Below are 25561 nucleotides of genomic sequence, written 5' to 3' on the forward strand. Positions count from 1 at the left end.
TATGTGTGTGTGTGTGTGTTTGGGTTTAAGGAGTGGAAAGATGGCCTGGCCAGCCCTGAGGACCTGTCGCCAGAATCCCTGCAACCATCTGGTTTCATGACTGCCTTGCCGGTGGATTTCACAGCACTGCCAAACACGCAGGTCTGTCAAACACTCAATTTTAATCCATCGTACTTGATCTTTCACACATTTTCCCCAAATGTGCTCTTGTCCAACATGTTTTAAAAAAAATTTGGGCAATTTTAAAGTTTAGTTAAAATGAATTACAGTAGTTTTCCTGCAATGGAATCAGTCCTTTACTCTGATACTAATGGAGGTCAGCTCATTACCTTCTGATTTCACTAAATCATGGAATATTGAAGACCAATTGGTAAATCAGACGGGTCAGAGATGAAGACTTGGAGATGTTTAAAGCAGAGTTGGGTTCTAAAGCAGTATAAAAAGCTTAGATAATCTCACCGGGTATTTTCCAAAGCATCGATAGAAAATAAAAAAAAAAAAACATACCAAAACCGCCATAACACTTATTGTAAACCTGAGGTGGGCGAAAATTGTCAACGGGAGAACATCTGGTCATGCGCTGAACAAGTCTACACAACAAGAAGAAGAAGACTGTTGTTGAGAAAAAATCAGAAGATGTTGTTCTTCTTCAAGAGGGTTGGCAACTATTGATGGAGCCAAGGAGCTGATACCCTCATAGAAATGGTGTATCCATACTGCCAATGTAATGACAGATAAACAGACTCTTAAATGGAATTTATTTAGGGGCCTCAGACAAATGTAGCTATATAAATGTGTGCTTTCTGGTTTTCTGATGTGCTTTCTGGTTTTCATTTGAGAACCATGTATATATTTTTTTTACATAGTTAAGCTCTTGTGTTGCTCTATCACATCAAATTCCATAAAATACATGTATTGCTTGTAAAGTGACAAAATGTAGAAAAAGTTGAAAGAGTATGAATAATTTTACAAAGTACTGCAATCTATAAAATCTAGATCTAATACTAAAACATCTATCTGCACATAGCTCCTATGAGAACAAGCAGAACTAATTTCCTATCCTGGTGTGTGGTCTGTCCTCCATTACTGTCTGGAAATGGCTAATTCTGCTGCTGCCGAAGTAGCTCAGTGACCAAGCAATGGGAATACATAAAAGCCCCATTCTTATACATGCACATAGCTGTGGGCCACTACTGTTTCATACAGCGCACACGTCTACACCTCAGGCTGTCTAAGTGTGTGCCAGGTTGTCTCACAGCAGAATGATGTAAGAAGGATTAGAGGGAAGAGTCTGACAGCAACCTGTGTGATTCATGACTCACGTTTAAAATATTACAAAAGGATCAGCCCGGGAGATAAACAGGAAACAGCACGGCATGGCAGATGAGATGAAAGAACGGCATATAAAACGCACGAGTTTCCACTTCTCCATTAAGCTCTTGCAGTCATCTGCTTGGGGGAAAGGAGCATCCCAGGTTGGGTGTTCATATGTTGCCTCTCGGCTGTAAATAAAAGCTTGCCAGACGGCGAGGCTGCTTGCAAAGCGAAAACGTTGCATTAATCAGCTGCGCCCGAGGCATGTCAGTATGAAACAACAACGCGGATGTCTGAGTGGTGTGGAGCATCTCCTGTTTAGGAATCAAAACACCTGAATCGAAATTTCTCTGCCGAAAGCACATCAAAAGGGGATTACATCAGTAGGATGAGGTCAGTTCTTTGGTGTTTTTACTGTGAGGCTTTGAAGACAGAGTTAAAACTAAACAAGGGAAGAGAGGCAGAGAGCGGGCTGTAAAATCGTGTAAACTTGCTTTCGTACACATTTGTTTTATGGACTTAGCTCACTGTTCATTTGTCAGATGGCGTTGTCTCACATGCGCGATCAAACAAACTGATTTTTAAATGCTAGACGTTCGTCAGAGTTTCTGCTGTTGAACTAAAATACTGGGGGGGAAAGTATTCTTGCTTCTATTTAATGAGTTAGGACACAACAAAAATAACCTGGTCTTCTAATGGTAGCTATGTTTAACTGAAAGAGTACAAAAAAAATCCCCGCAGATTCAAATTAAAATGAGATCAAAAGGAAATGCACTGAATTAGTTAGTTAGTTAGTTAGTTAGTTAGTTAATTAGTTAGTAGCGGTTGTTAGTCTGGGAGTGATTTATGAACTAAAGAAAAGGCCATCGATCTACAGTGAGAAAGATTATTCACAAGTGCAAAACATTTAACACAGCTGCCGATCTTTCCATGAGTGAACATGAGTGAGAATGTAATGTTCAGAGAAGTCGCAAAAATAACAAGGCTCAGACGTAGCCTCTAGAGACCCCAGTTAAAACGTGAAGGAATAAATAAACTAATAAGCCATATGACCACTGGATTGACGTACAAATGACACAATAGGCGAAAGTGAGACTTTACATTTTATTTTTAAAAGTTTAAATGGTAGTAGGAGCCTTTATTTGCAGCAGATCAGACAGGAAATGGGCGGAGAGAAGAGGGGAAGACAAGGAGCAAAGGCCACAGGTACGAGGAACATGTGTGCCTGATCAGGAATCGATCAGATTCTTGCCGAATTCTGATCACTTCAATTGGTGAAATGTTACCCAATTTAAAAACGTTCTCACTGTAGAGAAGTGATTGGGGGTACCAATCAGATGCCCCCCCCCTCTAGCTCCGCCCTTACACAGTGTTGGGAACTGGACCAACCCTGAACCCCAAAAAGCTGTGCCGAAGACCAACATCCTCCTTAAATGGGGCGGCCGCGCTACCTCGACACCAAATTACGTGCGGTGAGGTGCAAAGCTGGTGAGGCACTGACTTAATCATAATCAGATATACAAATGTAGACCACCTGCATGTTATTATAAGGAAATTTCGCGCATACGGACAACGCTGGAGGGCAAAAAGACAATTATTTTGCATGCCGCGCTGCCGCGGTAGAGTAAGTCCGTTAACTCAAAGAAACTTGGAAATGTAGGTACTATTAATTTCGTGCTTTGCTCCACAGCAAAGGGAAAAACCGCTGAAGTATAACTCAAAACCACTTCTTTCTCGCTCTCTGCAGTGGGCAATTTTAAAGCTACACGCAGACTCGTTGCCATAGCAACTGACAACAACGCCCCTAAACCCCCCGCCCCCAGAAATATTTCCCACACAAAGAGCAGAACATTCAGTCTGTTGCAGTAATATGGTTTTAGGCTTAATATTTATTGCTGTGGTACGAGGAGAATATCGCTGCACTTGACTTTACTGTATGGCTTGCTCGCTGTTACTGTCTCTTACTCTGCAGTTGTGGAGTCACAATGTCTGGGATCATGAGCGCCCCCTGCCACGAGGCAAGAGAACTGCTTGCCTCACCTCGAATCTGTTCTCTGCCGTCAATGATCGCTTCTCCGCACACGAAACACGCTACACACACAGTTGGTGACAAAAAGCACTGTGCATTATATACATAAGCTACATTATGGGAAATCAGTTCATATATTAAATATTTTTAACCATTTTATCGGCGACGTACAGACAGGAGGAACATGCTCTTATTGAATGGCAGCCAGCGCAGTTAGCAAGAGGTTGCGCAATCCCAGGTGAGGCTCAGCTCGCTGCTGCCTGACTAGAGTCAAATGTGAGGCCATCTCTTTAACTACAAGAGCTTTCCTGCAGTGGAGTCAGACAACAGAACGACCGAACAGAATGACTCAACAATATATTAAGGTTCGATTTTTTAAAAAAAGGTAGCGTTTGGGAAAGGCCAAATTACAAATAATAAATATAAAGAAAAGTATAACTGAAAGGGCATATTTTTTTTAAAATGACAAACTCTGATGTAAAGTACTTACATAGATACTTGATATGTGTTTAGTTTTGTCATATTGAGCCGCTAACTGAAAATCAAAAAGCCAAAACAAATGAGTTGGGTGCTGCTTAGTTAATCAGAATAACACTGTATTATTTTTGCTGGACTAAGTAAGGCCATCTCTGAGGAGATTGGGGTGACATCATATAAAGACTCAGAAGCATATCTTTAAAGTCTTGGCTGTTTTTTTTAATTTTATTTTATTTTTTACATATTCTCTTTAGCTATGTCAGTGTGTGTGTGTGTGTAGGTGTGTGCGTGTGTGTGTGTGTGTGTGTGTGTGTGTGTGTGTGTGTGTGTGTGTTTTGGGATGCGCAAACATTTTCTTCAGAATGACTTGTTTAATTAATAATGACATGGTGGAATCTGCGGTGTTTATAGTTTTACCCGTCGGAAATGGTCTCGAGCACAAGCTGTAATTTCCACAAAAGGCTTCTGTCTGGTTTTAATGCAGTGCTGCCTCAGCTCACAGGCATTCACATTTGCTTTTCAGCTCTCTCCCTAGATCTAGAGACATTTTAAAGACAACACATCTTTAGGTTATGTGATATCGAACTTTCCTTTGATTTTTTTTTTTTTATTTCTTTTTGTTATTGTGCTAACCTTTTGCAAATATTTGAATGGTCTCAAAGCCAAACTAAACATATTAAATATGTTGGATTATCAGTATTTTACCAAACCATGTGCAATGTGTTGTTTAGATTTTGTACATCTAATTTAAATAGAGAGAGATCTGAGTTATTTTAATGACTTAGATCTCAGAGAAAATATGTCCAGTATCTCTCACAGCTTTGTGATCACTTTTGCAATAAATGTACAGTCTAAAGCTTTTTTGACCCCAATGTTTGTCATATTTTACACCAATCCAACTCCAAACTGACTAACCTGTTCTTAAAATCATTAATTCAGATTATTCTAAAATTGTTGTCCTCTTTCCCCCTCCTTCCCCCTTTCTCCTGTGCTTTTTGAATAAAACAAAATTTAGAAGAGAGGCAGATGGGAATTTTTCCTGTGGGTCTTTGCCACAGCACATCTGGAAATGATCAGGAAGCCAGGGAGACCTGTCAGCCAGGCCTGGGCTTTAAAAACAGGGAGAGACGGGCCAATGGGAGCGGGGGGTCCAAACAGAGCCTCTCTGTCTCCCCCCTTCACTTTGCTTTGTCTCATTCCCCGTGACACAACAGAAAGTTCAACACTCTGCAAATGAGTTTATCAAAGAGACGACAGGTGAACAAGTTGAACTAGACCAGGGATGAAAAGGAGAAACCGCTCTGCTGCTTTCAGCTGGATTGTGTGCAAGTGTCCGCCCATCTATTTATTTTCCTGTGAGACTCCCGTCTGCACGGGCAGTTAGAGAAATGTCTGTGGTGTGTGTGTGTTTAAGGTGCGAAAGCCCTGCCTGTGCAGAGAATTTTTACGTGGAGAGGGACGGTCGCTTTTGTAAGTTTACTTTGTCAGGAGAGAGTGAAAAGGAAACATGTGGCTCGAGGGAAAAAAGGGCTAAAATTAACCCATTTTCACAACATATTACTGTGAGTCATTTTATTAGCACATATATAGCATACTGTGGTTTTATGAGGTAGGCTGACAAAGAGTAGCATACGAAGTGAAAGGAAAGGCATATTAAGTTTTTGACATTCTTTGGAAATAGAAATTTAAAGATTGCATTATTATGCACATTCAGCCAACTTACTGGCAAATGGACACAAATTTCACCTTTCAGGTGTGCAAAGATGGCAGAGAGATACTCCAAATGGCTCCTCTATATGCAGAAAAATAAAATTAATTTATATGAAAGCCACACCTCAGACTGCAGACTTGCACTGGATTTCCTTAGCAGCATCAACTTAAAAAGAACCAAGCATATAAATCATATTTTTAGAAGTTCAATGTTAAAACATTTGACCTATCCTTTCTCCTTTCACTTCAAAACTAAGTTCATCTTCATGTATCACACAAAATCCCAGCGAAACACATGGAGTCTGCGGTTGTAATGTGATGAAAATGTGAAAAAGTTCAAGGGGTGAGAATATTTTTGCAAGGCATTGTATCCGCTCTGTCGGTTTGTTTTAGGAGAGGCTTTGTGCCAAATAAATAGTTAGTGGGTAAATGTGAATTCACGAAGCTAGTGAAGATTTCAGCCTGTTTAGGCGAAACCTTGTGTACGGCGTCTATATTTTCCATGAGAGCCCCACGCAAGGAAATGACATCAATTCCAGGAAAAAACAAGAAAAAATGAGGTCATGTATACAACCCATGAGGACAATTGATTAGATTGAGGTAACCTCGTGTTTATCCTGTTTGCTTTGCAGCCACACAGACCACACTTAGAGATGCTGACATAGATACAGCCGGAGCGATGCCACATAAAGAAAGTGAGAAGAAAGAAAACCCCCCCCCGAAAAAAAACATCTAAATATTTCTTAGCGTATTCTGTTTTTTTTCCCTTTTTTTTCACATGTTGCAAACGCTGAGCCCATTCTGCTGTGGTTGTAATTCCACTTCCCCTGGAGCAACAACTTTATCAAGAGTCTTTACAGTTTTATTAGATCCCACAGCTGTTTCGCTTGTCGAGTTCTGACCATTGATTTATCTTTTGTAATGTGTGGCACAGCGCCGATCATTAACAGCAGCAATCTGATTCCAATCTCTTTATCTTTCAATCTCTGTTCCTCGTACCCGTCTGCTTCTCCCCCTCCGCCCTCCCGCCCCTGGTCCCCTTGGCAACCTGCATCATTACCATTGCTCTTCTGCTCTTTATCTCCCTTTGTTTGTTTTATTCCTGGCATGATCCACATTACTGGCACAAGGCCGCTGACAAACAATCCGTCTGTCTGTCTCTGCCTCCTCAGGACACTCAGTCTGCTGGTCTTCCGCCCGAGGACAGCGAGTCTGTCCTGATGGACGATACCTCCAGCCAATGGCCCGCTGTGGCTGACACCGAAGAGGAGAGGAGAAGTGCCTTCGAGAAAAGCATGTATGTGTTTTATCAGGATGGATGTCCACGCATTATGCACGGGACGGCAGTTGTCGTTGGAATATTGCAGTCGTACATTAAACGTGGCCCGGCACAAACAGCCACTATGTGTGAGCGCAGCTGCAGAAACGTCACTTAGGCCAAGATTTAACCCCCGAGGCTTCGCCTGTTTGCTGGCTCTTATTGGAATTAATGAGCAACTTTTTGAGTTGGTGAGCGCTTAAAACAAGACGCCAAGAAATAATCAAATGATGACAGTTACATGACAGGGACATCATCTGAGTCAGGCTACAAACCAGTAGCCCATAGTTTTTCCTTTGCTTAGTAACGTTGGATAATGTACAAGTAGGGTGGAAAATATAAAGAAATACTCTTCTTTAAATTCTACAATAATGTAATACTACACATTTTGCACTCAGTTAACTGGGTTTTTCCAAATGTGATTCTTATTAATAAGAAGATATCTATTGTAATTACACACATGACAACAACAGACATCATTGCATAATTACTTAATCCAGATAATATTTATTTTATTATATTTTTCCTGCTGTGGAAGGATAGTGGCTGGAGTCCTGTTTTACCAAAACATAGGCATATTTGATTTTTTTTTTTATTTCCCCTGAACTTTTTCTTTTAACATTTTGTAATGTCAGAATAGCAAACTTTAATGTATTTCAGTTAATGGTGGGACTCTTAAAATCTTTAATCAAGCTTATTGCAGGGTGTGTAATTACTCGTCATTAATTGCTAAATTATTGAATAACAGCTCAACAGAAAAGATTTTTTTTTTTATCTGTTTTTCAGCCACTAGATTGGTGCAAGGTGCTGTTACCATTCATGCTACATCTTTATAAACTATGAAACTAACTTCCAGGGAGCGAATAGATGGGGCTTTGTCATCCATCGCTGCTGTTTGCAGATGTTTCTTGTGCGTCTGTTTTACGGAGCGACCAAAAATACGCAAATGCAAATATTCTGGCCCGATGAGGTAATGATTAATGGGTGGATGCGGCAGAGGAAGAACAATATGAGATAAACTGTTCTAAAGGGGTAAATATGTGTTGCTTAGCTGGAAAAAGGATGATGGTTGTTTTCAGGAGAGAAGTGAGCACCACCTAGATCATGTTGTCTGCACACAATCTGAGTGCAACATTTAGCATGACTAAACTCCTTGTTCGCATCACATGAAAATGCAATAATAACATTATTGTCTCAATTTTTTTGGTGTGACTTGTTATTGTCCTCACAAGCAGCAAGCAAATGACATCATTTCATGAAACATGAGGAAAAAATAAAATTCTAATTCTCTTGTCCAGAAAATATCAATGAAGTAATATTTTTTTTGTTTTGATACCCAAGCAGCAGGAATACTCACATAAGAAAGTGCTGTGGGTCAGTCTCCATGGTAACCAGCTGATTCTCTGGCCATTAGGTGATGCTAGTCCCCGTAACTTCTGGTAATTGTCATGATGGGTTTAACGGATTTCACCTACATGCAGGAACACCAAAGAGACGGATGTAAAAAATGAAAGTTTTATTTACAGCAAGCAACAATTAAAGGCAAGCTGGTTCGGAAAACTGCTCAGCTGATCTTGGTGCACTGAGGAGATAAGAGAAGCGTGGTGAGTTCAGGTGACTGGGAAACGGGAGGTTGCGAATGAGAGTTAAGTAAACTCACTGGCTCAGAGTGTTCTAACGGCTTGGAGGGGGTTGGTTGGTCCTGGAGTTCTTTCTAACTAATGGATTTGCTTCTCCGTGGAGCTTGGTGGTTCAGTGAGTGGCGTTGGAGGGCAGACAGGGAGGCTTGTCCTTGTAAGCGGCTGAGTCTTGGTGGAACGGCCGGTCGGAGACTTCTGAATGGCTGGCAGAATCTTACAGTAACTGGTGAGGTTTGGCTTTCAGGCATCTATGGGGTAAGATCCCATGACGTCGTTGGAGAAACCAGTGGTCAGGCAACCAGATGAGGAAGGATCCTGAGGGGAGCAAAAACCCACAATGAAGCACAATACAAAAAACAGGCAGATCTCAAAAACTCTGAGCAAAACTCTGAGGGGCTGGAGGTACCATCTAAGGTTGACACTCTGGCATCGAAGTACCGGCGTTCCACCCTTCTTATGCTGCCGTCAATTAGATGATCAGCCTCCGGTGAGAGGATGACATCATCAATGAAACCACAGCCCGCCACCTCTCGGACTCCATCTAGTGGGGAGATAACTCAGCAACCAAAGGACCACCTAAAAAATACCCCAGAACCTAACAGTAATGTTTCTGAATTTTTCTCAGATGTTCAGTTTTGCACCTTGAAAGTTCGACAGAAGAATGTGATTTGTGTTATAACGATAGTTTTTAAGTCTTCAGATTATCAAGCACCTATTTACAATAACCCTGCTGCTTCCTGTCCAGTCCCCCCAGCATCTGGAAACAGGACGGTTGCTCATGGTCCTCCATACGTAATCGAAAGTTAATTAAATATCTGTCAAAACTGGGGAATAAAAGGCATTGTGGTGCCAAAACAAAATATACTTTTCTTGCAGCAAGAGCGGCTGCTGTTGACATTTTTTAAACACTTAATGCAAGCAAAGTTTACTTTGCATAAACTGACAGGCATGCAAAAAAATGAATAAATAAATAAATAAAATAAAATAAAAAATGCGTCTGAACTGCAAATGTATTAATGCATATACACCTGAAATCCCTCTGAGCTTCTAACCTAACTGGTACTCTTTAGCTACTATCTCATGTAAAATGTTTTATGCTGAACTCTTTCAAGTGACATTTGAGGCTTGTTGCTGTTCTTTAGGAGACACCGAAAAGGGATCAAAAACCCACGAGTGTCCACTTTTTTGTGTGTGCACAGCTGATTTCCTGTTTGCTGACTTCAAAAGCTTTTGCAGGATGTTCTGCTAAATTAGATTTATTCAAGTAAAAAATGCACCAGCTGAAAAGTGTCCGCGTTTTTCCTCTGCGACATCCAGAAAACTGGCAACTGAGTGTTTTTTTTTTTTTAAAGGCAAAAAGAAAATTCTTTAAATTATTAAAGTGCCGTCATGTGGTTTAAGATGTGAAATAACTTCAGAAACACTAATCGTCTCCTCCGTCTGCTCCTCCAGGTATGTACTGAACGAGCTTATAGAGACGGAGAAGGACTATGTGGCAAACCTGGGGCTCATAGTGGAGGTAAACCTCACAGTCTGCACTGACATTCATCCACACAGTCTATCAAAGAGAGGGCCAAATCCTAATCATCGCAATCCCTTCACTTCACTCCACGCTTTGGTCTGCTTCCATCCCACCGTCTCCAGTCCTAAGCAGATTTTATGAATTATAAGCCTAAGGAGTATTATATTACAGTGCAATCCATCTCCCGTTGCCTTAAATAGCTGCAGATATTTCGGTTTAGAGAGGAATTCTTGCCATCTGAAAGTTAATAAAAGCTTAGTATTATCTGGTGTGGGATTGCTGCTCTTTGCTGTAATGACTTAGCTATGCACTGCTGGAATGATCAGCTTTTCTTTTTTTGTTTGTTTTGTTTGCTTGTTCTTCCTTTTGCAGGGCTACATGGGTACAATGAGTTCCAAAGGTATTCCAGAGGGTATGAAAGGAAAGGACAAGATTGTTTTTGGAAACATTCACCAAATATATGACTGGCATAAAGAGTGAGTTTTCCAAGTATTTAAGGTTTTTTTTTTCTTCTTCTTCTTCTTAAAGAATGTTGAAAGCTCCGTGTTCCAAAGCAGACAAAGCGAAAGGAAAACGGCAATCTGCGCAGCGTAATGTGTTTGTGTCTCAGTGGAAAACGAAGGAACAAAAGTTCATGAAGCAAATCTGGACTTCCGTTTTGGGAGGATGATTGTGTGTGTGCGTGCGCGTGTGCCTGAACGTGTGTGTTTCTTTTTTTTTGCAGCTACTTCCTGGAAGAGCTGGAGAAGTGCTCGGAGGAGCCAGAAAGGCTGGCTCGGCTCTTTATTAAACATGTGAGTACGTTTAAACATCATGTAGGCAAATACATACATGCATATTAGAGGAGTAGGTGGCTCTGTGTCTGCTTCCTTGCTGCGTTGGGTGTGATGGAAAAGAAAACAGACAAGGCTCTTTCCTTTTCCTCGCTCCACTCCCAGCGTGGCTCTTTCCACTTCCCTCTCTCTGATACTTCTCAGTCAGGCTGGGGTTTTAGCAGCAGTACTCAGTGAAATGACTGATCTAACAGTCTGACCTGGACTGGTGAGAAAGAAAAGACAGCTTTTTGATGTAAAACTCTCCCCCCAACCCCAAATATCTTGACATAGATCTGTTTACCCTAGGTCAAGAATCAAGCAAAAAAACAACAAAAAAAACAATAACAAGATGCGCAGGAGAAAGTTTCACTTTTAATCACATATCTTACATATATAAATACATAAATAGGGAGTTCCGATAATGACAGCAACAAACCTACACGTTGGCTGATCTTCCCTTCCTATCTCAATTTGATACACGAGAAAAAAAACATTATGTAGCCATAGTTTTTTTTTTTTTTTTCATGAATTATGCAGAATTAGTCCAAAATTCTCAAATCTTACCCATAATCTAACCTGGTCTTGCGTTATTGTCTGGACCCTTTGTATTTAATTCTGTCTTATTCATTTCACCCGTTTATTTAGGCATATTTACTTTCATTAAATGTTACCGGTTAAAACCCAGTTATATAACACTGAGTTATTTTGGTTTGATATAACTTGCATTATATTATAGAAAATTACTTAAATTTATTTGGTTGTCAAGGGAGAAATGAAGCGTCCACATGGCAGGAAGGAGTTGACACATGACCGGTGTGAAAGATCTTATTTCATACTCGGAAAAGTCAGGTATGGAATGAAAGTAATGACGAGAAGGCCTAATCTGCAACCCAACAGTGCTATCTGATAAAACCAACCAAACAAAAACACAGGCAAGACAATAAGAAAATGTATGCGTTAACAAGAGAAGAGCATGCAGAAATTCAAATGAAAAGAAAAAAAGTAATAAAAAAGAAAGGTTAAAGCTTTGGAGTTGCGACCACAAAAGCTGTTTCACTTGTGTGCAACATATGTCTGGAACAATTAAAGACATCTGGTCTACTGAACCTGAGGGAAGGCATGGTTAAGACGGGTACAAAAGATCAGACAGATAAACTGGGCCACAATTAGAAAAAAATTGTACTCAAAACAAAATTATCCAAAAATGTATTTGGGAACCACACTGCAAAGATGTGCCTTTTGTGTGTTTGCACCAGTCAAACATCCAGTCCTGGCATTTTGTACCAGTGCAAGAACGGAAAATTGAGTAATTCCAAAAAAATAAAAATATTTTCATCTATCATAGGTTATACAAGCACTTATCATTGTTCCAAAGTTTCTTGTAGACATACAGGGATTTATTTTTCAAAAGAAAGATAGTACCACTGTGTTTATATGAGATTAATGTTTAGGGAGAAAAAAAAATCAATTTTCACATCCAAATTTGTGGGGACAGCTTTCCCTCATGAGGCCAGAGAGGGACACAAAAGGTCCTGCTGGACAGTAACAAGTTTTCAGGATTGTTTTAGTTACCATTCGTACCATTCATCAACCTGGAGAAAAACCTACATATAATAATACTGTTGTCCTATACAATACCAAAAAAAACTGACAGTTGTCCATTGTCTTCCATGTATCATTGAAATGTATCATGATTTATTTTTTATTTCTTTTAACAAATGAGGAGCAATCATTACACACCATGACAGACATATGCTGAAATGAGCAGCCACCAACGTGCTCCAGTGGAAAAAATGAACTTGGTAATACTCATCATTAAAAGTAAAAGAATAAATGTCATTTTTGGAATATTTTTATTGAGTGGAAAAAGAAGAAGACCAAATGTTCTTCCCCTGGGGAGGACTGCTGTGTTGACGCAAAATCCTCTGTCTGAAACCCAGAACCATTGGAAAGCTAAAGGGATGATCTTCAGTCACAATGGGGTCACACGGGGAGTAAAATTAGATTTATACGTATTGGTTAAGTAGTGGCACATGCAGTCTAGGCGGACACGAACGGCCAATTCAACTAGCCCGGCTTTACTTCTGCTTCAAACATAATTAAGTCAAATATCTCTTCCTCTTTCCCGCTTTGTTCATCCGTTCTCTTATTGAAGCTCCTTTTGGAATCCAGAGAGTCTTAGCCCCCCCCAGATAATCAACTTAAAAGGCCGGTGGGGGATTTAAAAAAAAAAAAAAAAAAGCTCCAACTAAATCTAAGCACGGTGTCAAACTGAGAAAACAAGCAGACTGGGAACAAGGCCCTAATGAAAAGCAGAAAGCCCGAGCCGCTTTTAACAAGATCCGTGTCACCAATATGCGCCATGTGTGCTCACTTACACACAAGCGGCCTGCAACACGTGTGAAAACAGATTTACACTGAGTACTGGAAGGCGGACACACACAGAACGGTCGTTCATACGTGGACGGCGGCTGTTTACATGTGGTCCATAGTCTGCAGAACTGGGCGGGCTGGTTGCTAGGTGCTGTTATACATCGACTGGCTGCGAAGGCTCTGGTTACACTGAAGGGTGGCTTGGGTAAATTATACATAACCTGGTGCTCATTTACATGTAAAGCCATTAGTTCTCTCAGCGCTGCCATATCTGCTCTCCCATGCCAATTAGTTACAGAAGAGTAGGCACAACCAGACAGAATCAGCTTCAAAGGCGCTGCACTTGCAGACAAATCATTGTTTTTTTTTCTTTTTTCTGCATGCCTTTCATCCCAAACAGCAGCCAGACTAACCACACGTTGAAAAACGGTTTCCTTTTCTCTTCACTTTCGGAGGCATTTCGTGTGGCCGTGCTGATACCAAAGAGACGTTGTTCCCCCACTGGGACTCAAATTGGTACAATATTAGGAATAGATCATTACGAAAATACAGTAAACGACAAACGTGACTTTTAATTAATTTGGAGAACAAAGCAGTAGTAAAAATATTTCAATTTGCAAAACATTTAAAAAGGTAACATACAATTGATTGCTAAAGCTTAAGAAGAAAGGGAATTAGTCTGAAAAAATACATAAAATTCAGAAAAGCTCAGAGTAAATTCCCCCTTTTGCTAATTCTCACCACATTTCATAATCACGTGTTGCCATTTCACACCCACAAGCCGATCACTTTGTATCAGTACCACTGCATAGACCTTCATTTCTTTTGGCAGTAACATATAAAAGTAAATATAAATAAGTTCAATCTACAAAACAGAGATGGAGAAGAATTCACATACATATGCATAAGACAACTTGATTCACGAAATACTCAAAATGCTGTGATAAAATAAGAGAAATGTGTGATTTGCTTTTAGGGGAATTTGTTATAATTTCATTGTATTTTGAAAGCCAACAGTAGTATTTACTAATCTGTACCAAGATTGATTTTGAGAGTTTTTTTTTTTTTTTCTGGTCTCGGTTTTCAGGAGCGACGTCTCCATATGTACGTTGTGTACTGCCAGAACAAGCCCAAGTCGGAACATATCGTGTCAGAGTACATCGAGACCTACTTTGAGGTGAGAAAAATCAGCTTTTTCTCCCGAAAACGGAATGACAATTTAATCTGTTTGTGGTTTTTGTTTTGTCTCAGCACCAGTTCACTGTCACATCCTGAGTTTTAGCATGCACCGATGTCTCTGCTATGTTTAACGCATGTTTGCGTGAATCCCTTTAGAGCTGCCACTTTGTTTTTGGGGCCCAACCTTAATCACTTTGAGTTAGATCCCGCGGGTCATCAGAGGTCGTGTTTTGAGATGTCGCTGACATGCGAATTGCTGTTTTTCTTTCTAGGAGCTCCGACAGCAGTTGGGACATAGACTGCAGCTCAATGGCCTGCTCATCAAGCCTGTCCAGAGGATCATGAAGTACCAGCTTCTGCTGAAGGTGACAAATGGGTCGTTGCTTCGCCGCTGACCAACACACCAGCAACCCAAGCAACACGCACAGAGCAGCTGTCAGATCACACACAGCTATGGCATGGGGGCTTACGTAAACATCGTGCGCCTAAAGCATCAAGACACACACTGAGCATATTGTCTGTCAGGCTGCTTTCCACTAACAGAGGAAGAGGCAAATTACAGAATGAGACTCCCTCCCTGCCAGATGATTCAAACAATAACATGCCAATATCTTTTCTGGTCAGTTGTATAAAAATCTTGCTTCTTTAAAGCTTTACTTTATCGTACTCTAATGAATGAATGAATTAAACACCCATAAACAGACCACCAGATGTCCTCGCTTTACTCTGGCTAGTAAACCTGGAATGCTCCGGTGACCGCGCTGTGTTTATTTCTGCAGGACCTTTTGACGTACAGCATCAAAGCTGGGAAGGACACTGAAGAGTTAGAGGTGAGAGTCCTGATGGAAACATTCGTGATTTGAAGATATTTTGTGAACGTGAGTGTCCAAGACAACATCTCCTATTCCCGTCTCGCACACAGAAAGCGGTGGAGGTGATGTGCTTGGTGCCAAAACGTTGCGATGACATGATGAATGTGGGCAGGTTACAAGGCTTTGAGGTACGTCTTTACAGCAGCTTTTTCCCTGCGTGCGGCACAACAAACGCAACACATTTCATCTGTTTTTTTTTTTTAATGTTTGTGTACCAGGGAAAGATCACAGCCCAGGGCAAGCTGCTTCAGCAGGAAACTTTCACTGTCACAGAGCAGGACAGTGGCTTTCTATCTCGAGCCAAGGAGAGACGGGTCTTCCTGTTTGAGCAGTTGGTAATCTTCAGCGAGCCCATTGACAAGAAGAAAGACTTCTCCATCCCTGGATACATCTTTAAAAACAGCATCAAGGTGTGTGCTTTTCCAAGCCATGCAGGATGTAATGATAAAAAACAACAACTAAATACCTAGAAGTAAGAAATCGCAACACCCACCCAGGTTGTGAGTTACACAACAGATTTGTATCACACTAATTCTCCCCCCCTCACCCTCCCACCGCATTAGCATGTTGTGTAACTCCTCATTATGAAGTCTCCAGAGAATCGCACGAGTTATTTAACAAGCGATTCAGCAAGATGTTATCCTCCCAGGTGTTAGTCAGATGTGATATTTTGCAGGTTAGCTGCCTGGGGGTGGAGCCCAGTGCTGACGGCGACGATACGCGTTTTGTACTGACCTCACGAAACCCAGATGGGAGCGTGGTGCGGTACCAGCTGCAGGGCTCCTCCACTGAGATCTGCAGAGCTTGGGTCAATGACGTGGTTCAGATCCTGGAAAGTCAGCGCAACTTTCTTAACGGTATGATCAGCCTGTGTTTGAGTGACAGTTATTTATTTCTAAAAGTAATAAATGATTGATTTGTTCGTCAATCCCTGAGCATGTCGTGAGATTACGTAGATGAGTAGATAAATGTTTGGGGGGATTTTTTTTTTTTGATTTTTTTTTTAAAAAAAAGCAACGACTGAAACTTAAAAGTGCTCATTGAAAAGAAGAGCTCAGAGTGATGTGACTGTTTCGACAATCATGAGTCAAACGGTTCCTTCATTGATCGCTCAGAAAGACTTTTTTTTGGTTGATTATTTTTGAAAAAGGGAGAGTTTTCTGTGGTGCAAATACATAGACAAACATTTCTCTGACTGAAAATTTTAGACATGTTCCTGAGCTGGCCGGGGTTTAATATCGACTTCACAGTCATAACAGGTTTTAATGCAAAGCTTTTCACAGGACTAGTTCTGTCTAAACATAACACTCATTAAACACTCTTCACACATTGCCATGGAGGTGTAAAGCTTCATGAGCCCACAAACGTCTTACATTAAGTATTTTAGATGCATTTTGTTTTTTGGTAAAATAAGCTATCAAAGACATTTTTGATAGATTTTGCAAAGTGCAACACATGTTTAAAGTGTTAGTGACTTGTGCATGTGGATAAAACGAATTGAGAACATGTTTGTAGTCGTTGCCACCTCATGGACAGGATCACCAAATATTTAATAAGGGCTCATAAACACACTAGAATTGTTTATTTTGTAGGTGACGTTAACATCAATGAGCTTCCGTGTGTGAATCCGGACCAGCGAATAACGGATTACTGCGTGTCATAACACTGTAACATCAAACAGAACAAGAACAACGTTGCCAGATAATTAACACGATTGGGCTTTTTATCCTCTCGCAAAATAAAAACACGCATCTGCTTCATTGCAACGCTCTTTAGCACGCTTGCGGAAGTTTGCCAAAAAAAAAAAAAAACTGACTGCGCTCTCTTTTTCTCTCAGCCTTACAATCACCAATTGAGTATCAGCGACGAGAGAGCAAGTCCAATAGCCTGGGCCGCAGCATGAGGCCCCCTCTGTCTGCTGCGAGCGCCCTGAGGCCCCACTCATCTGCCTCCATCGACCGCCACAAGCTTCCCTCCCTCCACTCTCACAACACCTCTCTGCCAGCGCTCTACCTGCCGAGCCAAAGCCAGAGCCAAGGGCCGAGCGAGATGTTCTCGTTGAGGGGTGTAGGTATCTTGAGCTGTATCACTCTGTGGGGGAAACGTCACTGCCGTTGCCCTTTGCACACTGTTTCAGTGCATGCTGCGCCAGAAACTCTGTTTTTCAAGCTTTTTGTCGCTGCATATCTTAAATGTGGAAAGAATAATAATAACTAGAAAATTCCACAGAAATTTTAAGGGGCCTGCCACCTGTGCCCATTCCTTTAAACACAGCGTTTCAAATTTGTCATGAAAAATAAATATAAGCAGGTCTGACATACTTAACCCAACACCAGCACAAAGTAGCTGTTAATATTGTCAGGTATTTTATGATATATGAGTCAGACCGAGGACTATAAGCTTAGCACATGTGGTTCTCACTCATGGTCCAAAATAAAAAACATGAAGAAAGTTGGTAATAGTTAATTTCTAAAAACAATTTCAATTTTCATAGTAAAGATTTTAATTTACACTCAAAAATTCAGACAAATAATAATTTTATGTAAGCAAAACATGAGAAGTCACAGGAAATGTGTATTCTTCCCACAATGCATTGTGAGATCTGATTCAGCTGTGAGATTACTCACTGCCTCTGCCTGGGGCCCGTTGCTATGGTAATTAATTATCTGCACCTGGGCTGGCTCTCTCCCTGGTTTCTATACTTGTGAGACACCCAGCGTCGGTCTCAGGGCCCTGACAAAAAACCATGAGCCCTAGGAAAATTTTGAAAACATTTTACGGGAGCAGGCATGTGTATCTATGTCATGACCAACTTTGAAATCAATAGGCCTCTATTTGTGCCTGTGAGGGGGAGTTAAAGAGAGTTTTGGAGTCAGACCTCCACTGTCCTGTGTGTGTGTTTCAGAGAGAAATCTTAGTGATGCTGTGAGTTCCTCAGATTAAAGTTTTTTCGTTTTTTTTAATTTATGTCGTCAATTTATCTCAGAATCCCACTAAAAGTAATAGCTCCCTTCCCGGGATTGAGCCGCACGTTTTGATACCACTTTTGTGGGTGGGCACGCAGCGGTACGAGCCGCATTAATGGTAACGGAAGAAAAATAAATAACTATAATAATAAAGAGGCGTTCTATTGGGTGTAGAACAATAGGTGCCTGCCATGCAATGCATGGAGGCAGTGTCTGACCTGCTTTGCAGGTCAGTCACTGCTCTCCCTATGCATTGCTGGCAGGCCCCAATAATAATAAAAAAAACCTCAGCAAACTGCCTTGCTTGAGTGATTCACCTTTTTCTTACCTACATCTGCAGGCCACTGCGGTCCAGCCATGCCCTGCTGACTCCCACACTGCTTCACCGTCACACGTCCGACTGGGCCTCTGTGATCAGTCAAACTGTCCAGCTGTATCAAATGGGCTGTACACCCCAGCCGCTCAGGGCGCACAGGTAGAGTATGTGCAATTGATTACGACGTTGTTATTATGACCGCTGAGCTGTGCAGTCAGCAAGCAGGATGACCGAACAAGCTGCAGAATTACAGAACACAGAAAACAAGCCTCTGGGGGACTGCCTACAGACCATGTTGCCACATCTAACAACAAATCCAATTTTCTATTCAATGCTAATTAAACTGTAACTGCAACTCGTTCTGTAGACGCAGACTGAGTGAAGAAATGTGTTTGACAAAAAGAGTTACACCTCCCCCTGTTGGAGAACAAGTGCATCGTCTAAATCCACTGCAGACTATTAAGAAAATTGATGGACTAAACCAGAATATTATTAAAAAATAAAAATAATGAGTTAATAAGTTTTGAAGAAGTCCTGTTAACAGCAGCATTCTGTAAAGTTGTTTTTTTTTTTGTTATCATCAAGAAGATGCACGTTTGTCATCTCTGGGCTTTTGTCCTCAGAGGGCTGACAGATTATGTAAAGCAAACAGGAAGTAGGCCTGGACTGATCAGGGAAGGCAGGGAGATGCCTATCAAATATGCATAATGGTTTCCCGTCTGATGGGGGATCAGATCCATCTACGTCGCTTTGGAAAGTATTCGTAATCCTTGAACTTTTCTACGTTTTTGTCACAATACAACCACAAACCTTATTATATCTTATGTATGCTACCAACAAAATGTGAATAATTGTAGAGAGAAAGAAGGATGAAGAGTTCCCAATTTCTTTTTTAGAAAAAAATGAATCTGAAAATTTAGCTTTCATGCTTCATACGTCGAGAAACTGAATTTTCCGTCAATTCCTTTTTCAAAGCTCACTCTGAGAGCTGATGCAGCGTATTTCTTCACTACCACATATATAGTGATTCATATGTAGACCAAAGAACTCAATTTTGATTTCATCTGTCCAGAGGACCTTCTTCTATGTGTTTAGTGCAAACTAAAGACAAAACTTATGTTTTTTTTTGTTTTTTTTTGTCCACCAACAAAGTGTTGTGTTAAAATTATTTATAAATGAGGTCTTAGAGCTGCAGAGTGCATGAGTCATCTTATGACTCTTGGCTGCTTTTCTTATTATACTCTTTGTTCGTAACCTGTCAATTTAGACTGGTCATTTCCTGGTGATACTGACGCTGGGTCTTCATGATGCTGTTTGTTCTCTAATATTCTTAAACAAACTCTGCGGCCTTCAAAGAACAGCTATATTTATACTGAGATTAAATTACCTGTGGGTGGACTCTGTTATCACTAGAGTTTGGTGTAGGGTGTCATGGCGAAAAAGAGCTGAAGTATTGTTTATGCTGCGATTCTCAAGTGTTTTATTTACAGGAAACGTTCAGGGGAAGATCATTTTATGCCCACATTAAAATTATGCCTTGCTGTTGTTCTATCAGGTGAAATCCTATTATGATCTACCGAAATTATCCAGCTGTAACGTGAAAGCGTAAAAATAAATAAAGTTTAAGAGGCATGAAAACTTTTACAAAATGCCTTACATGCTAAGCTTCTCACATGCACACGGTTTTAACAGTTTCCGTTAACAGGCATGAATGAGGAAGGATTTCAAAGACGCATTATAAATACAGAGGAAGTAGTTTCTCTTACATTGTGGCTCAGGTAGGGTGGCTCAGTGCTTTGATCAGTGTTCCCTTTCTTGCCAGCAGAGAGCAGTAGAGGGTTTCCGCAGAGGCTCTGCTTCTGATGTGGTGACCCAGGCCGCTCTGTCAGGCCCCTCAGCCGGACGACGTCCCAGCAACCTAGCCCAGCTAGCCGAAGACGACCTGTGAACTCTTCTGAGTCAGGAGGACAACAGCTGACTAATGCTGTGAAGACACCACTTGTGTACTTGTTCGCACACCTGAGGTGTATGCTTGTTGCGGGACTTCCAAGGAAGCTGAAGTATAAAGGGNTATATATATATATATATATATATATAAACTGCTTGGCTCCCTTTTAGAGAGCCACTTAAAAGGGAGGTGATGTGGCCTTGATCACCTCCAGTGAACAGCGAGAGCATCCAGCGCGATGCTGCTAGACTCAGAATTATGAAACACTCTTGATATGACAATTTCTGCTTTCTACCTTCTGTTTCTTTTTTTGTTTGTTTGTTTGTTTGTTTTCTTTTGAAGAGTTTGTATTCCTCTCTTTGAAAGGGATGGAGCGAAATCTTGGATGATTCCATTCCTAATTGGGGCAATCACTGGAGCTAAGTGTGTGCCTGAATGTGTGTTTGTGAAAAATGACTTGTGGATATGTGGGTGTGCATGAGAGCAGGCAAGGAGCGCCTCTTCTTGTTTCCTCTGGGAAATTTCTTTAAGTTTCATTCTGATACCCTGCAAAGGAGAGACCCCCATTTATATCCATATGATTTTTATTAATTAATATTACTTATTTCCCCTGCTGACACCTGAGTGTGCTGTTTATGTTAACAAGAACGGGAAAGCCGGAACATTTGAGGGGGTCATCGCAAGAACTTTATTTGCTCAAATTTAATTGAAAAGTGAGGAACTTTCTTTGTTGCAACAGTGTTGAGGGGCGCCCTGCGTGCTCCGATATTCTGTTTGACCGGCCTCCCTTTGATCTGGACAAGAAGGCATGAGGGAGCCCTCTGGAGGTTCTCTGTGGGTATGACGTCAGCCCATGCTTCTTTTTCCCCTCTTTGGGCAACTCCTCAAGAGTTGAAAAAACGCATCCATAGAGACTCACCCAAAGTGTTGCATGCATCATCTCCTAGGTCACTGACTGGAGCAATGCCACATTACGCCTATCTTTTGTTATCCTTAAATAAGAATTGATTTTTGTTTTAAAAAAGTAAGTTATACTATAAGTCAATTCTTGTCATGTCAAGACCCTCGTTCTATAACTTTTGCCCTCATGGATCTTTTACTGTACATACCATACAGAAAATGTACTTTAACACAGCCACTTGAAGGATGAACTATGACCCTGGTATGCCAAGAACTCTCATCAATGCAGCTGGATGTTTGCATGATTCTTCTTCCTAAAAAGTGCCAATAACAACAGCAGCTCAGCAATTAGGATGTTTTGTGTCCTTACTATAGGGTTCGGCTTGCCATTCCTCGTTCAAAAAAAAGAAAGAAAGAAAGAAAAAAGAATCAAGGATATTAATTACTGTTAGCATTTTCAAAACAGGAGCTGCAAAAGGAGAAGAGCTGTCCTATTTGTGGCCGCTAGGGGTCCCTAAAGACTTTCGCCTCCAGTTCAGTTAGATCATACAGCTGCACCAAAGATCAAAAGGCCTCACATTTCAGAGCTCACGTCCAAGATACTTGGAAATCTTTTCACAAAAACAACAAAACAAACTACCACTATCATTCACTTTGAAAACAAAACAATCCAGAAAGATAGGACGTTAGCTGATTTTAACTTCTGTTTATTTTACAGAGCTTTCATTGGAATGACTGATCAGTCAGTTTTGCATGAAACACACAATGGAATACCTCTACAGAGAACCAAAAGTAAAAGGTGTAACACAGAGAGAAGGCTGGTTGATGTCACATTTGAGCGACTAGAAAGAGTTGTATCATATAAAATAAAAGTGTCTTTTTTGAAACTGAGCAAAATGTGTGGGTTTATGTGTCCCGGTCTCTTCAGTTCCTTCCAAAAATAATGCAAGGATTTTGTCATGCAACATTTTTACAATTAAAAATTTTTATTTTTTTTTTTGTTTACCTGTGAACTCTAAATTTATTTGTGAACTCAAATGTGTTTTTATATGCATCTGGCCTGTTGTAACATTCACAGATATTTACTTAATTAATGATATCCCTTAAAATGGCTTTCCTAAGTGCTGCTATCTCCGCTTCAGTGTTTGATCTCGACTGTTCAGAGTTTTACCTTTCAAAGACATTAATAAAATCAGCTGGTCAGATTTGCATTAGCAACAAGTTCTGCAGACTGAATGTTGCAAGAACTCTGCATGTCTACACCGGCCGTGAGTTTCTGTTGCGGTGACTGGAATGACTCTAAATAACTTTTAAAATGTCACCGTGACATTACCATCAGTTATGTTGTCATTGCTGGAAATTACTGCTTTCATTAATAGAAATAGAGCTAATTTCCAATAAGTTTGGATTGACAGAACTTGACTTTTGATATCTGTGCAGCACTAGTCTGACCGTACTGCTCTCAGTCACATTGTGGACTCTGCTGTTGCAGTGGATGGAGATCTATGTCCCCATATATTTCACCAGCACTCCTGTAGGAGGAGAAGCGGCCCAGAATCAGGGGACATAATGTACGCAAACGGTCCAGTTTTGGATCCTGGTGTACAAACAAGCACAAGAAGCAACTAGGTAGGTAGGTAAATTAGTTTCTGAGGAGAAAATTTTCCTGAAGTGAGTGAAAAAGCATCTTAACGTATGGTTAACATATGAACCATTAGACATTTTAACCTGAGAGATTAATGGAGCTAAAGAAAAAGAAGTCTTTTTCACTCACTCATACAATCGATTCAACTACATGCCAGGGCTTTTTTTCTGGAATAAGTTTCAGGTTATCTGATTTAGCCCAGGGGGTTTCTGTCCCTCTGATTTCATGAAAATAAACCGATGGCAGCAATAAAGTACACACGTCACTTTGGAATCACTCGGCCTCCACTGTGGGACCCCCGACAAAGACGTCATATTTCACTTATTTTCGCTTCCCCACCAGAGGAAGTTGAAACAAAGAGAAGAAACCCCTGGATGATCAGACATCTGGTTGGCTGGCCATCTGAATAAAGCCTCATTCTAGGCTGTAAAAGCAGAGCCCATCGTAACACGGCCGTGATATATGGAGGTCTTGGGTGGGAGAGGTGGGGAGGAGGGGGGCGGGTATTAACTTTCACAAGGGTGCAAAATCAAAGGGAGTTCCTGTCACCACAGAGGGGTCTCGGGCAACAGGGGTCCCATTCACAGGGAATTCCTCTTCACTGCCCCTGTGATGCAGCTGTTGACTCAATCCTCTCTATTGGAGAAAAACAAAAAGAAAACACTCATTAAAAAGCCATATGACTGTGAACTTGATTGCAGCGGGCGGCACAAACGGCCCCCCCTCCTCATTTACTTTGAGGTGTGAAGATCTTTGAACAGCCCCAGCATGTTGGATGTTTTTTAGGGGCTTCTTCCTTCACACTGGCATCACAATGGACAGCAGTTGTATTCTAAAAGCAATCAAATTGCCATCGAAACAAAATGTTAGATCTCTCCGAATGGACAAAACTGGTGAGAAAATTAAACTCTACAAAACACAGGAATGATGCAATGAGAAGCTATTTTTCTTTTTCTTTTTTTTTCATGACAGTGTTTATTCAAATTTACATGCTGCCAAAACCCAAAGTAGTTTAGAATAGTTTTACATAACTTACAAACAATTTAAAGTTTGAAAGGATTCATCTGCAGCGTATTTTATCGCTTTGCCTCTTAAAAACAGACAAATCAAAGCGTTAAAATTTCCAAACCATTTCTGGGTTTCAGTTGGGCAAATCCTGAATGAAAACCGAGTTAGGATTTGCAATACCCCCCCAACCCCCAATAATTTCTGAGATAACTGCAGTTTTTCAGCTAAGGCATACATTTAAATTCAACTTAATTCATTAGAGCACATATTAAGGTAGAGAACCCCATCATCAGCTGTTTAACATAGTCAAATATTTACACAATGAAGTCTGAAAAAATAGACTTTCACACCAGTTGAAATTTAAATAAGATTTACATAATGAATATCAAAGGCTCTTTAATCCTTCACGCTGAACTATCGCTATATGACTGCAAAAGCTTCATCTTTAGGGTCAAAAAACAATCAGAATTTCACTCAACCAAAGTCTTTTCACAAGAGTCCAGGTTAGTTCAAAAGCAGGATTCTGACGAGGAAGAGTAACATTCAGGGAGCGCTTACCCTGTAGTGCAAATCTATGGCAGTAAATGTGATTCCCACAGTTATAGATTTTACTTATTTATTTATTTTTTGCTTTATTTTAATCTGTATGAAGCAGATCACTCTCTCTTAATACTAGCGAGCATTGGGTCTGTGCCCTGAGGGGGCTGCCCGGACCGACCCTTCCTGCTCTGGTGGGTTTTCACGTGTTTGGACAGGTGGTCGCTCCTCATGAACCTCTTGCCGCACTGCTGGCAGCCGAACCTCTTCTCCCCGGTGTGCGTGCGGAGGTGCCGCTGCAGCTCGTCCGAGCGCGTGAAGCTCTTGCCGCAGAAGAGCCAATTGCAGATGAAGGGCCTCTCCCCGGCGTGCCAGCGCAGGTGCGCCTTCAGGTGGGACGTCTTCTTGTACACTTTGCCGCACTCCGGGATGTGGCAGATGTGCAGTCTCTTCTTGCCGAACTCCAGCCCCCCGCTGTTCGTCTGGCAGTTCGGACATTTGCATCGCCGGCAACGGCGCGTGGAGCTCAGCAAACCCTTGGAGGTGCCCTGGAGGAGAGCGGCTATCTGCGGCTGGTGACCCAAAACCAGCTGCCTGCCCAGGGAGAAGGGGTGGTTGCCTGGAGCGCTGTTGGTTTGTGGTAGGCTCCACCACTGCTGCCCGTCCTCCACGTGGCCGCCCGAAAGGTGATGCCTGGCGGAGGAGTTCTGCAGGAAGCTGGGGAAGTTTTGCCCCACGCCGTTGTGTTGGGGGTAATAGGGGCTGCTGGACTGCGGCTGCGAAGACAGCACCTTAACAGGGGACAGTTCGAAGGAGTAGGAGGACGCAGGTTCAGCCGGTGGGGTCAGAGGCAGCTCGTGGTGGTGATGATGAGGATGGTGGTGGTGATGATGATGGTGGTGACCCAGGCCGGACTGCATGTGCCCAGGAAACTGCACCTTGGGCACCGTGAAAGTCATCTGGTGCGTGCTGAGGGCAGTGCTGGGGGCCAT

The 25561-nt window shown here is 41.4% G+C and overlaps 2 protein-coding genes across 4 annotated transcripts in view; one reads left to right on the plus strand and one right to left on the minus strand.

Annotated features, from left to right (window-relative positions):
* Positions 1 to 21491, plus strand: part of LOC103141133 (rho guanine nucleotide exchange factor 25-like) — a 60850-nt gene extending 39359 nt beyond the window's left edge. For 2 of the 3 annotated variants that reach the window (XM_016673632.1, XM_016673634.1), the window contains 14 exons: positions 31 to 141; positions 6703 to 6827; positions 9941 to 10007; positions 10383 to 10486; positions 10735 to 10804; positions 14286 to 14375; positions 14650 to 14742; positions 15157 to 15207; positions 15300 to 15377; positions 15468 to 15659; positions 15926 to 16106; positions 17087 to 17316; positions 18556 to 18690; positions 20354 to 21491. In XM_016673632.1, coding sequence (XP_016529118.1) covers positions 31 to 141; positions 6703 to 6827; positions 9941 to 10007; positions 10383 to 10486; positions 10735 to 10804; positions 14286 to 14375; positions 14650 to 14742; positions 15157 to 15207; positions 15300 to 15377; positions 15468 to 15659; positions 15926 to 16106; positions 17087 to 17316; positions 18556 to 18690; positions 20354 to 20479 — 1653 coding nt within the window. In that variant the 3' untranslated portion in view covers positions 20480 to 21491. The remainder of the gene's footprint in view (positions 1 to 30; positions 142 to 6702; positions 6828 to 9940; positions 10008 to 10382; positions 10487 to 10734; positions 10805 to 14285; positions 14376 to 14649; positions 14743 to 15156; positions 15208 to 15299; positions 15378 to 15467; positions 15660 to 15925; positions 16107 to 17086; positions 17317 to 18555; positions 18691 to 20353) is intronic. The other variant, XM_007556599.2, reaches the window with a different exon arrangement.
* sp5l (Sp5 transcription factor-like) overlaps positions 21081 to 25561 on the minus strand; it is a 13778-nt gene continuing 9297 nt past the window's right edge. The window contains exon 3 of the mRNA XM_016673636.1: positions 21081 to 25561. This exon is cut by the window's right edge and continues 1 nt beyond it. Coding sequence (XP_016529122.1) covers positions 24689 to 25561 — 873 coding nt within the window. The 3' untranslated portion in view covers positions 21081 to 24688.

Source organism: Poecilia formosa, unplaced genomic scaffold (genome assembly GCF_000485575.1).
Source record: "Poecilia formosa unplaced genomic scaffold, Poecilia_formosa-5.1.2 Scaffold80, whole genome shotgun sequence".
Taxonomy (NCBI): Eukaryota; Metazoa; Chordata; class Actinopteri; order Cyprinodontiformes; family Poeciliidae; genus Poecilia; species Poecilia formosa.